General features: G+C 33.0%; 1 protein-coding gene across 2 annotated transcripts in view; it reads right to left on the bottom strand.

Annotated features, from left to right (window-relative positions):
- Positions 1 to 14,700, bottom strand: part of LOC139528118 (transient receptor potential cation channel subfamily M member 8-like) — a 57,310-nt gene that overhangs the window by 27,320 nt on the left and 15,290 nt on the right. For both annotated transcript variants that reach the window (XM_071323946.1, XM_071323947.1), the window contains exons 6-12: positions 14,257 to 14,439; positions 12,804 to 13,007; positions 10,812 to 10,995; positions 9,458 to 9,620; positions 5,615 to 5,759; positions 1,984 to 2,050; positions 300 to 419 (exon numbers count right to left, since the gene is read on the bottom strand). In XM_071323946.1, the coding sequence (XP_071180047.1) occupies positions 300 to 419; positions 1,984 to 2,050; positions 5,615 to 5,759; positions 9,458 to 9,620; positions 10,812 to 10,995; positions 12,804 to 13,007; positions 14,257 to 14,439 (1,066 nt within the window). The remainder of the gene's footprint in view (positions 1 to 299; positions 420 to 1,983; positions 2,051 to 5,614; positions 5,760 to 9,457; positions 9,621 to 10,811; positions 10,996 to 12,803; positions 13,008 to 14,256; positions 14,440 to 14,700) is intronic.

The raw sequence follows: 14,700 nt of genomic DNA, 5'->3' as shown, positions 1-14,700 counted from the left end.
AACACTGTTTCTTTACTCATTTTATTAAGATGCACGCTATACACATGATGACATTGTTGAGGGGAAAATGTGGAACTACTGTGGAAAGTGTGTAATTCGGCTGATGTTCAAAACTGTATGTTGAATTCAGATATAGTCAGTTCATGGTGGAATCAATTTCATAAACTTGTGGTGGAATTCAAGTTAGTACATGTGTATGTTTATTTAAAGTTCGTTAAGCTTTGTTTCACAGATGATTTGGTCCATAAATTTTAAACTGTTCTAGTTGTCATTTTTTTCTCTATACATATATAACAAACCTCTACTCCACAAAGCATCTTCTCTGAAGATTTCTTCCTGTGCTATGTCAGCCCTGTCCCATTTGAGAGCCAGTTTTAGTCTCTCTAGTCTCTGTTTTTCTGTGACTTCACCAGCCTTAGCTTTAATAGAATTTTAATGGTAAAAGAGTATGGTAAATAGACAGAAGTCACAGCAATGGCTGCATGTTTACCATGACCAAACTCCGAAACAGTGGTGTCGTTGCTTAGCTAAACTGTTAAAGTCAACGTAGCGTAGTAAAGAGGACATAACATCTGTTTCGGAGTTCATACCATGACTTGTTTTACCTTAATCATGTATTAATTTCCTGTAGGCTATTTTTTTGGTATAACACAAGCAATGCACTCGAAAATGTTTAGAAATGTATGAATTGTTCTATATAATAAGAATGTTCTTATCCCGGGCATACAAACAATGCCGTATTTGGCAAAACCTTTTCAACTTTTGATCTTCAGTGCTGTACAACTTATTACTTTTTTCACTTTCGATCTTTTATATCTGTGCGTCACTATTGAGTCTTGTGTGGACAAGACGCGTTTTTGGCGTATTGAATTTTAAACCTGATGCTTTTTGTTATCTATTAATCATGCTTTTCTTTGTCTAATATGGTCTCCTTTTTATTTGTATTGTAGTCCTGTAATATTATGTTGTCATTTCAATGTTATATTTAACTTTGCCATTTAAGTGCGAGGTTTGGCATGCCATAAAACCAGGTTCAACCCACCACTTTTATTCCCCTTTAAAAGTGTCCTGTACCAAGTCAGGAAGATGGCCATTGTTATAATATTGTTCGTTTCTGTGTGTGTTGCATTTTAACGTTGTGTCGTTTGTGTATTCTCTTATTTTTTAGATAAGACGTGGCACGGTACTTATCTATCCCAAATTCTTGTATTTGGTTTTGATGTTATATTTGTTATTCTCGTGGTGTTTTGTGTGTGGCTTTTCGGTGTTGTGTCGTTGTTCTCCTCTTATATTAAATGCGTTTCCCTCGGTTTTAGTTTGTTACCCCGATTTTGTTTTTTGTCCATGGATTTATGAGTTTTGAACAGCGGTATACTACTGTTGCCTTTATTTAGATATTTGGATTTTTCCTACAATGCAGTTATCTTTAATATGAAATAGTTTGTGTGTATCATCAGATGCCATACCTTTGGTGGGTTTTTTTCACATCCAAACTTGCTTCCTCGTGTTCATGATGAACATGAAATCACAAAAACTGTTTACATATATTTGAAGTAATCCTTAACATGAAATCATATAACTAAGATGACAATGATTATTTGACCGTATTTGGCCATTCGTTACCCTTTGGTAGCAAAATATATTTCTTCATATAGGAAGATGGGGTGTGAGTGCCAATGAGATAACTCTCCATCAAATAACAATTTAGAAGAGTAAACCTTATAGGTCAATGTACGGTCTTCAACACGGAGCCTTGGTTCACACCGAACAATAAGCTATAAAGGGCCCCAAAATTACTAGTGTAAAACCATACAAACGGGAAACCCAACGGTCTAATCTATATAAAAAACGAGAAACGAGAAACACGTATAAATTACATAAACAAACGACAACTACTGTACATCAGATTCATGCATGTTTATTGGATATTGTCATCCATTACATTAGTAAATTGTTTTTAAATGTTGAAACAAATAGATATACCTTTCAGTAAAATCTTCAGTATTTCATTATCAAGTTCTTCGTGTTTGTTTATATGAAATATACTGATCTGAAATTAAAGAAATTACTCTTACAAACTAATAATCAAATCTGTCGAAATTATTATATCTGATACATAGAACATCATGTAGTTTGACATTTTACATCACTGGGTCGATACCTCTATTGGTGGATTAACAGTCCACGAGGGTATCATCAGCTCAGTAGTCAGTATTTCGGTACTGACATTATTTAACAAACTTTTCTAAAATTGTCCGTTTATAACTTTTGAACTCCCTCCAGGCAAAATTGAGTTGAGATGAATTTGGCCATCAATTTTAAGTATTTTGGTAATAAAGCTCTTCAATGGTCTAGGTACTTAAACATTCTCGGATTTCAAATGTTTGGCTTTGAGCGTTCCTGATGAATGTAAAACCAGAAACGCACTTCGGACGCATTGAAATTATTAAACGTGTTGTTTTCAATTTTTTACCATGTTTAGATCAATCGATTTAATGCAAAATGAAATTAAATGATGAGTCTATGACATATAAATGATCTTACTTTCTACAATATCCATCAAAGAAGAAGTAACTGAAACCATTATGTGGCATAAATTATCCTCTACCAGTTAAACATTTTTTATATTGGACTAAAATGCTGACTAAATCGTTAATTTGTAATACTCTCTACATAAAAAAAAGATATATATCTCCCGGTGCACATATTAACAAATGTAAATGTTTTTAAAAAAAAGTAAAGATAATTATTAGCATGAATTTTCTAAGTTAAATGACAATAGCTCAGTCAAACAAATCCTATGAGTTGAACATTTCGGCTGTGTTCCGCTCTTTGTTCGTGCTGTTGTCTCTTTGACATATTCCCAATTTCCATTCTTAATTTTGCAATTTAAACTCGATCTGTATCTTTTGGATGACAGTTCTTGTCCATTCATTTTTATGCGTTTTGTTATTTGATTTTGCCATGTGATTATGGACTTTCCGAATTGATTTTCCTCTAAGTTCAGAATTTTTGTGATCTTACTTTTTGGTTAATCAATATACAAAATATCAAATCAAAATCACCAAGCATGACAAAAAAGTTTTAAAAAACTAATTACTTCTCTATACCTTTGAAGTCCTAGGACCATAACTCACAAATCATCTTAACTGAACAATACTTAAATTTTATCAATAACTTGTTATGGTTAAATAAATGCTACAGTAGTATAAGTCAAAAATGGATTAAGCTAAAACAAATCCAGTTTCAAATTAAATAGAAATCGCGGGAAGCACATCAATTATAAAAGGAAAACAACGGAAGAACAGAAACAGTAATGAATGAACTACGGAAACGTTATATTAAAAATGTTCACAATTTTGATTTGGCAGTGAATTTGATTATTACCAAGCTTTTCAAAAATTGCACGAAGGTTTGACTAAGTTACTGATCGCTTAAAAACTTAAACCTCAGACTAAAGACGATTTTCACTGTTATTTAAGGGTCATTTACCAGCAAAATACGAAATACCCCAAAAAAAAGGAAAATTGATACTTTCTAAATTTTCATCTGTGTACTGTATTTTGGTCAAAAACAAGTTTCTGTCAAGATTTTCTAAATTTCCGTGAAGATTACATAAAGTTATTGATGTCTAAATCAAACTTTAACTATAGACTAAACATACAAATTGACGCCGATCAAAATTGATGGTCGCTTTGTCTCGCGTCCATGGCATCAATGTCGCGAGCTCGATAAAAATCAATACAACAATATTTACAAAGGTCAGTCAATAAAAATTATGGAAACCCTCTCTGCTTCAAAATTTTCATGAAATAAAGGCCGTCTGCTCGCGATCATTTTTTTTTTTTGTCAATCCATGCATATAATTGTCTAAATCCTTTTAACTATTTTAACTCTTGTTATAAGTGTATGTATATCCGTATTTGTGAAATATGTTCATCACAGTAAACTTCCGCTTAGACGAACAACATAGTTGCTTATTACTGGTCACCACATTGTCTTTTGAATGTTAAACAAACAAGTATGTTTACACAGCTAAAATCATTTATGGAATTGATTATGAAACATCTGATTTAAATTTCTGTCTCTAAGTTTGCATTTTCCGAAATTTCTTTATTTCAACATTTCAAACATTTGCTATGGAACTATGAAGTTTGTTGGACTTAACCGAGAATTTGAATCAACCAAGTTCGGCTAATTAGAGGTTAAGATGCATTATATAGGAAAATTGTCAAGACCCAGAATTCCTTCGACGCATCCAAGTTTTCGACAATACCAATTTTGCTACGCCGAGGTTCGACTTTACATACAAGATGTTAAACAAAGCTTCTTCAGGGTTAAAAAATAAACAATTCGGAAAACTGATCATTTGAGTGATGTGTATAGTTCAAGGAACCATAAATCTAAAAATACCATATAATTAAAATTCGATCAGTAACTTGGCACGCAACGATTTATAACCAAACATCAAACCAATATCTTCATACACGAAGAAAATAGGTGTAGAACACTAATGTTTCGAACTGACAGATGGACGGAGTGCAAACCTTAGTATCTATCGGCTTTGCTGGTTTGAGACTAATAAGAAAATTATTCATAAATTTAAAGACTATCAAAGATATGCAATCAGTAGAAACATCTATAATACTAAAATTACGAGGTCCAATTTGTCAGCCGTCATCACGTAAAAACGACGAATCACAGAATTCAACTTTATATATAACTAATATAGTACAAAGGTGTAGATTAAAAATTACACCACTCCAGGCCCTTTTGTTTTCCACGTAATTAATATTGCCAATAATTAAGAAGTTCCGGGTCGAGTCCGCTATCGATACCAATAGTATATTCACCTGTTACCTATTACCTTATCTGTACGTTCCGCATCTGACAGGCACACCACCAAACGTTGTATTCAGGATTAATATGCTATATACACGGGCCACAGGGTTGACACTATTAAATTGTCAAATTGTTACCTATTGTAGTATTTTAATCAGTAAGACTTTCTAAGATAACAATACGAATACTAAAAATCTGTATAGGTACAGTTTTCAATTTGTTAGTGGGCATGACGTAAAACAGCGAAGCAAAGAATTCAACTTTATTTATAACTTATATAGGACAATGCTGTTGATTAAAAAATACTCCATTCCAGGAACTTTTGTTTTCCAAATAAATAATATTATTGTTTCAGTTCGACGGGTTCAAACAGAAAGACTTGAAAGCAGAGAAAAACTGTGTATCTTATAATCGGCATGACTTTATCAGATGACAATACTAATACTAAAATAAGGCTTGCGCATAGTTATATACTTTAATTCAGTCACGAACCCGTGATATCACGGGTGTGTTCTAGTTTTAAACAAATATTATCAAACATTTGCTATCAGAGTTAATTCATATAGTACATACTATTAACGATGTGGTGTGAATAAGGATAATGAAGATTACAATGGTCTGATAACAGTGGGTAAATATCAATGAAACAGCAATCTGACAATATGAAGCAGCAACAAATCTTGATATCATGATATCATTCTTGAACAGCTTCACTTTTTAAGTCAGTTGAGTTAATTTCACAAAAAGAAAACAGAAAATATCAATGTCTTACCATATTTTTTTTTGCTATACAACTCATGACACTTTCAAACACATTGCTAATCCCCTCCTCAGCTTTCTGTTTAGCTTTAGGGTCGTCTTTGTCAGCTGGCTTTGATTCAAAATAAGCCTTCTTTATCGACTTACGAATCTTATGCCTGATGAAAACATGAAAATAAATAATACCTATATTGAATTCAATGAATAGTTTACAATTGATGTCCTTTTTTCAAATCTACGATCAACTTGAGACCAGTTGAGAACATTTTGTTTCATCTTTTTACTCTCTTCTTTAATCAGGGTGGTTTTTTTTTTACTTTAACATAGAAAAAAATAAAAGATTTTTTAAGTAATTTTGTACTTTAATTTGTTCCGTATTTATCACAAAAATGAAGAAATTACCAAACGTAAACATGTGTTCCAATTGATTTATTATATAAATTCTTGTTCTTTATAGTGCAGTGACAATTATGGTTAATTCGACAATTAAATGGACCGAAATACCTCACGGCTTATTTTGGTCTTATTTTGAGATAATTATAAATTCTTTGATTTTTGAACACTGCGATCAAAGGTCAAAAGGAGGGATTTTCAAAAATCGCAAATTTTAGACATTTTGGAAGATTCTAGGTCAAAGTGAGCTTTTCTCATCACTTGGCGTCCGTCGTCCGTCGTCAATTTTTACTTTTACAATTATCTTCTCCTCTGAAACTTCATGGCCAAATTTAACCAAACTTGCCCACAATTATCATTTGGGTATCTTGTTTAAAAAATGTTTTCGGTGACCCGGCCAACCAACCAAGATGGCAACAATAGCAAATTTCGAATACAGGGTAGAATGTAGATTTCGGCTTATATCTCTGAAACCAAAGCATTTAGAGCAAATCTCAGAAGGGGTAAAATTGTTCATAATTTTTTGTAATTTTTTTTTAAATATTTTCCTCTGTAACTTCTGGGCCAAGTTCATTATAGATAGAGATAAGTGTAAGCAGCAAGAATTTTCAGTAAAGTAAGATCTACAAACACATCATCGTCTCCAAAACACAAATTTGTTATGAATCCATCTGCGTTTGATATGCACATATACCAAGGTGAGCGACACATGCCCTTTCGAGCCTCTAGTTATATAGATTACACCGTTGCAATGGTTTTACACAAGTTATTTTTTGGGGCCCTTACTGTTCGGTGTGCGCCAAGGCTCCGTTAAAGACTGTACTTTGACCTATAATGGTAAACTTTTACAAATTATGACCTCAATGTAGAGTTTCTCATTGGAACCACATCTTCTTATGTCTATAAACAATGGAAAATATAGCAGACTTTAAAGACTGTAAGAGTGCAAACTGCTGTTGGTGTGCTAGACATCAGGGGTCAAATAACTTTAAAAAGTTACATATGTCGTGAATAGCATAAAACTGCCTTGTGGCTTTATTTTAAGAAACGCCTGCAGTCTTGAATTACAATTCATCATGTTTGACATTTGAGGAAAAGGGCTTATTAGGAATAAAACATTATTGTCATGATTTTAGTAGGATGCAACCCCTGGAATAACTTTTCAATATATGTTCAATGGCAAAAAGAGACGGCAGAATAATTCTTATATCTACCTCTTCAGTCACTTACAGATCCTTCAAAACATTGCTTTACAGTCTATAGTTTTGAAAAGATCTTGCAAATCAAAAGCATTGTAATGCAATATTGCATAGTTTCAATTTTCCTACAAATCATATCAACCCGTGTTTATTTTCAGGTGCACAAAGAAATTTCTTACAATATCTTATTGATCTGCATTCAATGACTTGAAGAACAATTAGGATCTACCACCATTAGAATAAAGCTTATTGTCGTTTTGACACTTTTAATAGATGACTATGTGATATTAGATTTCCTCATTATTATTAAGGTCGTACGGTCACCTATAGTTGTTAATTTCTGTGTCATTTTGTCTCTTGTGAAGAGTTGTCCTATTGGCATTTATACCGTATCTTCTTTTTATATACAACAATGTCCGATGTGAGGGAAGGGTTAAGAGCCCGCTCATATGTTTAACCACGCCACATTATGTATGTATGAGCCTGTCCCAAGTCAGGAGCCTGTTATTCAGTGGTTGTCATTTGTTGCTGTTACATTTTTGTTGTTCTTGTTTTTGTGCATTAATATGGCCGTTGTTTTTCTCTTTTGAATTGTTTTACATTTGTCAATTCGGATCCTTTATTGCTGACGATGCAATAAGGGCTTTGCTTATTGTCGAAGGCTGTATGGTGACCTATAGTTGAAAATGTATGTGTAATTTATGGTCTTTTGTGGAAATTTGTCTAATAAGCAGTTATACCACATATTATTTGGATTCTGGTTTTAAAGCAGTCTTTGGCCAAATCTGAAAAACTGTTGAAGCTTTTTACATAAAGACTTGGAACAATACCCATACCATTTTGAACGATTGAAAACAGTTTTTCACAATATTTTTCGCAAAATAAAATATCTGTAAACAAATGTAACTGGCAAACTATACGACAACAACAATGTTTTGTTCTTCTTTCTTTGGAAGTGCGATGGAGCGTGTTTAACAAGCGTTGATTCAGCGATACACGCATGTTGTTTTTCAATAATTCAAAATGCATGCATCAAAATGTTTTTTTCTTGGACATGTATAGGCTTTTGTTTGGCTTTATAACTATTTTGAAATGAACGTCACTGGTGAGTCTTATGTAGACGAAACGCGCGACTGGCGAACTAAATTATAATCCTGGTACATTTGATAACTATAGGCTCAATTTCACGATCTAAGCTACTTGACACGTTCTTATTTAATGGGATTAGCACAGACAATAATTTTCAGTAAGTTTTGCGGATGTGTTCCAATGGGGTATAAAATTAGTCTGTTTAGAAAACAAGAATAACAGCACCTCAAATCTTATTAAACCTTAGCATCTACACTTATTCAAGTACATAGAAACACCTATTGATACAAATATATATTCTTTTTTCTTAATCTTAAGAAAATGCATATTCAATTCATCGCATTAATTATGAGAGGGGAAAATAGGAAAGGGGAACGTTACATGACTCATTGAGGTAAAAATTGAGTAGTTATACTGCGATGTGATGAGTTTTATAAAAAGGCTTGGAAAAGTTGATGTGTATGTTCTATGAAATTTTTATATATCAAAACTTCTTAAGTATTGGTTGTTTCACTATTTTTTGTGACAATTCCCAATTGGTGATATATATAAGAAACGTAATATACTTTAACAAACGGTAAGATTTAAAACAAGTGTTAAATACATTGGAATCTTGTCCAAATCACTCAATTTATATGTTCATATCATACTAAAGTTTGATGTCAAATGAAAACTGATACATAATTCTTTCATCTGATACCAATTTTGTGATGATATTTTTATTCGGGAATTAATTGTAAGCGTTCCCATTTTTGAAAATGAACAAATCCGAAGATCACACTTTAACGCGATTTTACAAAAACCTCACCGTGGGAAAACTCTACGACCGAGCTAAAATGAAAGTAAAATGTTTTCTCTATCTGCATATGAATTTTCAGCCGTGACGTATTTCGGTCAATTGAACTCTTTAAATAATCAACTTTTCAATATTAGTCACTCCACTATTAAAACATAATAAGTTGGTATCTTTAGAACCAAAACTATTTAAGATATTTTCAGATAAAGATGATGAAACTACTTTTTGCATTTTGACCTTTATGTTGCTAAAGTATCCATTGGTTACAGAAAATGAAATAACAAGAGTATACTAAATACGCAATACTGCAAGGAAAGAGGGTAACTTATGTAGTAGGTAGAGCAGCAAGAATAACATGTGTAATGAGAGATTCATTTACCCTTTGTCTGGATTATTGTACGCATACACCAGTATGTCAGCAGCTCTACCAGTACCCTCACACAGGATAACAGGAATATGTTGTCCCAGAGAAGTTTTAGCATCTTCTATAGCATCCCGACCTCCTTCTACTACAATCAATACAACCGGTATTCCCTCTCCTCCTATAACAGTAATAATAGAGGATATGTATATTGGAAATTGGTGCCCCGCTTGTAAAAATGAAAGAGTCAATGTACTAATTTAAATCAATTAACGCTTTGTTTGTTTTTGAAACTTAATGCAGAAAGAACAAATTCATGGTTCATCTTTAGCCATGAACATTTGTATCCCTGGAACAATTGAGAATCCACAGTATCACAAACCATGTATGTGTTGTTAAGGTATAGGACCATCCATTCAGGCCCGGTCGGAAAAAAACATACAAGAAAGTAGTACATATTTTAAATTAAAAAGTTCCTACGCATAGCTGTATCTTTGTCAATATTGGGAATATTTTGGTAGTTTTTGCATCAAAGGAAAGCTTGAGGACTTGGGATCACTGTAGAACCCTTGTTGCAAGTTTTACTTGAATAATAAAGAAGTATATACTATTTTAATAGGAGGGCACATTTTGCCTGTTGTTTAGAACAGAAGGTCCTTTTTTGTACTATCAAACTTCTGGGAACCAGTACGATGTAATATGCAATAAAAGGTACATTGTATGTTGATTCTTTCAGCACCAGTGAGGATAAGGTAAATTTTGACACGAAATAACTGCCACTTTATTAGAACTTAAGACAAAGTAGCCACAAAAGCTTAAAATTGCGGAATTTAACATAGAAAGCACTGGGCTATGAATTAGTGGTTTTATACCTATTAAATGAATTTGTAGCGTGTTGATCTTTAAAAAAGTATATGGTAATGTACAAATAAGTATATTGTTTCAAAATAAATGACTGGCTATTTGAGTTATCTTTTTTATAAATATAATATGTTATTTTGTTAGTTGGAATACATCATTTGCAAGTTAAACATGGTCTTTAAAGCTTAATGTACGGTATGGGTTATGCTAATTGGTGAAAATACACAGTGATCTGTTTTTAAGTTTTGCAGTTTTGGAATTTTGTTACCTCATTGCTCATCAATTTTATACTTGTTTGACTTTCTTACTATTTTGATCAGAGCGTCACGGATGAATCTTGTGTAGACGAAAAGCGCCTATGTCGTATCAAATTAAAAGAATGGTACCTTTAATCACTAATTGGACTCTATAATATAATTATTTTACCTTTGGCAAATATATCACATGTCTCTTTTTAATAATATTTTTAACTTCACATTTGAGACGTACAACAATCGACAATTATTCTTACCTTTTTCCATAGGATCAGACAGTTTCTTTTCAAATCTAGCTCTAAATTTAGACGAACCCCTATAAATGTTTCTGTACCCATCATCAACAAAGATGAAATGTGTATGATCTGAATTCAGCGGCACTGGTTTTGCATGTTCTATCACATTACTGGTTAGGTATTCTGCTATTTTATCAAACTTTCCCTAAAACATACAAGTTAAAACACCTATGTAAGAGGAGGCATAAATAGAGAAGGAGATGATGATTCCCCAAGATTAATTTCCCTTTTAAAGGAAAAAATTCTGTTCATTCGTTTTTTAACTTTTATATATCTCGTGGATACCAGGTATAACAACTTTCGAAACTGTTGTTATGTTTGGAAGACGCGTTTTTTAACAAACTATCGGCATTCCACTGGGAACTCACTGTGTCCCTCTTCTTTTCAACTTCTTCCTTTATTCTTCTGAAGCTGTCTTCATACATGGTGTTTTTGAGAAGAGAGAAACAAAGTTAGCAGTAACCTTTAACTCTACTTACCGCCATACAGATGTATTCTCTCTCAAAATTTAATGACTATGTTGAACGCACCTATCCCATCGAACTAACGATAAAGGATACGACAGATATAGTTAAGTCTGCCTCATATTTTGACTAACATCTGCAAATTGAAAACGAGGGTCGGCTGAAAACAAAACTTTACGACAAAAGAGATGAGCTTAGCTTTCAAATTCTGAACTTTCCATTTCTATGTAGCAACATGTCAGCATAGCCTGCATACGGAATATATATCTCACAGTCGATACGATATTCCCTGGCTTGTATTTCCTATCACAATTTCCTTGATAGAGGGTTGCTGCTCACAAGGAAGCTATGAAACCAAGAGTGAAGACGGGTGAAGTTGAAATCATCCCTTTGCAATTTTTTTCCTACGCCGTTACAAGTTACGTTATGGAATATCAGTTTAACATATGATATCGGATTTCTTACTTATGTCGTAACTACAATCCAGTTCCCATTTCACACCTGTGTCCTACCTAGTTAGACTTATTACCTGGATTGTATTAACATGAGCAACACGACTAATGCCTTTGTGGAGCAGGATCTGTGTGCCCTTCCGGAGCACATGTAAGCACACTAAGTTTTTAGTGGGGTTCGTGTTGCTTAGTCTTTATTTTTCTTTGTTATTTTTGTGTACAATTGTTTGGCTGTTTGACTTTCTCGTTTTTGGTCATGTCGTTGTCAGTTTGTTTTCGATCAGTTTCAAGAATGTCCCTTTGGTATCTTTCGCTTCTCTTTTCAAAGTCAATAAACCATGCCAGATGAGCTGAGAGAAATCAAACAATCCTTGCATGTACAAACATTCCTTTTCAAAAGGTGAAAGGTAATGGGGCCCTCATAATCTGGCCTAAAACGTACAAATTGTTCAAAAAAGAAAAACAAATTTACATTCAACGAGTTATTATCGCAACAAAGAAAAAAAGAACGACAAAGTGCATAATTTAGCAGTTTTTATTTGTTTTTGCATTTTATCACATAATTTGGACGTCGTAAGATTAAAAATATTATATAATGTATTTATATTCCTTTCATCTCTGTTACCAAACACTTCTTTGCAAATTTCAAATAGCTCTAAAACACTGTATTTTTTGTGTGTGCTAAAACCAGGCCTCAAAAACCGTATAAGAATACTCTTTTATTTCTGCTAGTGGCCAATTCACATTCACTATATAATCACTAGCTTTTGAAATTCAAAAAAATATAATGATAAAACATTGGTTGCAGGATACAAACACAGAATCGACTACAACAAGTAGATTTCTTCCGAGACAAAAAAAAAAGGCGAAGTCAAAAATGCGAAATTTTCGCATTTTCGCCTAAGCAATTTCTTGCTTTGGACTTCACAATTTCGGTTTTTCACCTTTTTGTCAGAAAGAAAATGAAGAGCGCAAACACGAAACCAACAAAATCCACAAAAAAATGGAGTACTACGAAAATAATGAATTTACAGTACCTCTACAGTGGTACTGTGGTCTGTCAGGACATTTCTATTTTTAACATATCCCCATGGAGCTATTCCAATACAACGGAGACCATGCGCAAATCTGTCTTTATACCATTCGAATGACTGGCCTTCTCTCACTGCTAATCCTACTTCCTTCATTACTCCCATGTTGAATCCTGATGTTATAAGCCAGGCATTTGTTGTTTGGGAAGCCTGTATAATAGCATAAAGCATTTATTGCATTGGTAAGATTGACAAATCGTGATTTGTTTTATAACAGTCAAATAAAACTGTTAAATCACATTGTAAATAAGCCTGCATTTAACTTCCTCTAACATAAAATAATCATCGGTATTCTCAAGCTTCTTGGTGAATTTTAAGAATGTGCTGTACTTTGGTGTGTTGTTGAAACAAATATATTGGGTGAACAGATCAATGAAAGGCAGGCTATCAGTGATATGATAATAATATAAAAATCATAAAAGGCTTGTTTTTGTAAAAGAATTGTTTCTACAAATGAAAATACACTTGTAGCATTTGTAGTGCAACCTTTTGTCTTTAAAGAACATGTTTAAGGCTCAATAAAACATTTTTATGAACCATGTCAGTAATAAAAGACGTATAAAGTGGTGAAAATAAACACCCGAATTAACAATTCCCTCATATCATTATAAAAATAATTTTTCTTATTTTCAAGAATCTTCTAACAGACCAACCAAAGGTCAGACTTGATGGTTTTCTTATTTTACTACAGACCTTTCATTGTAAAAGTTGACTGCTTCCCTCATTTATAACAAACCTATTAAATATCAAACTTGAATGTTTTTCTCATTTTACATTCAGATTTACCTTACAAAGATCTGACTTCACTGTTTCCTTTATTATGTTACCAGACCAAAGATAGATCAAGTCTTATTATTACTCATTTTATAACAAACCCATTCAAAGTTACCTCTTTTTAATTCGACTGGACTGCTTCCCTCATTTTATCACACACAACGTTATTTACCTTATAAAAATGCTAACATTCGGGCGTCGTTAAATCACAACTTTTATCAAAAATACAGTTTTTTGGCTTTAATGGCTCTCCATACTCTTAGAGGTTAAGCCATAAGCATTTCATAACTGATTCAGATTCTCTCGACTTAAGTGTGTTTATTGTAATGTTTCACCGTTTAAAGATTCTTTTTGGCCTAATAACTACTACAAAAATTGAAATATGATAAAAACTGGTTTTTTCTGAAGGGTACGTTTCCCTTCACCTGCTTAGACAACGGTACAGAAGCTTAAAATTAAAAAAAAAAAAGGATTTTCAAATATGATTAGGGAATGATTACTTCATGTTTTAGGTCCAAGTTAAACCATAAATCAGAAAATTCAAGACAATTGGCGGGAATAATCTAGCTTATTTAAACTACAATACCAAAATTTCCCTCATTTTACCACAGACCATTATACTTACTTTAATCAGACCAGACTGGAAAGTTTCCCTCATTTTACCATTAAGCTTGAAGTTTTTAGCACCACCAACAACAGATATAATCAGACTAGGCGTATTTGGCTCCATTATTCTCCAGTGGTCTTTCATCAGCTTTATAGCCAGTCCAACTGAATCTGGTTGTTCTTCATCTGTTAAACGTAAGTACTGGAAAAACACAAATGAAATTCAAATTTGAAATAGTTTTTTTAATGCAAATGTATACATGTGTTTCGGAAAATAAAAAAAGAAGAAATCATGATTCCAAAATCCACACCTACAAACATATGATATGGAAATCGAAATCCGTTAAATTGACATCAAACCAGGTTTCATGCAATTTGAATGCGCTTTCGTGCTTGTTTTAGCCGCATATTGTTGTGCCTTTGTATTAGTCAGCAATTCAGAATTTGGCCTACACTTTGTCTT

This window comes from Mytilus edulis, chromosome 6 (genome assembly GCF_963676685.1).
Source record: "Mytilus edulis chromosome 6, xbMytEdul2.2, whole genome shotgun sequence".
Lineage (NCBI taxonomy): Eukaryota > Metazoa > Mollusca > Bivalvia > Mytilida > Mytilidae > Mytilus > Mytilus edulis.
Note: the sequence above shows the minus strand (reverse complement) of the source record. Positions and strands in the feature narration are given on the sequence as shown.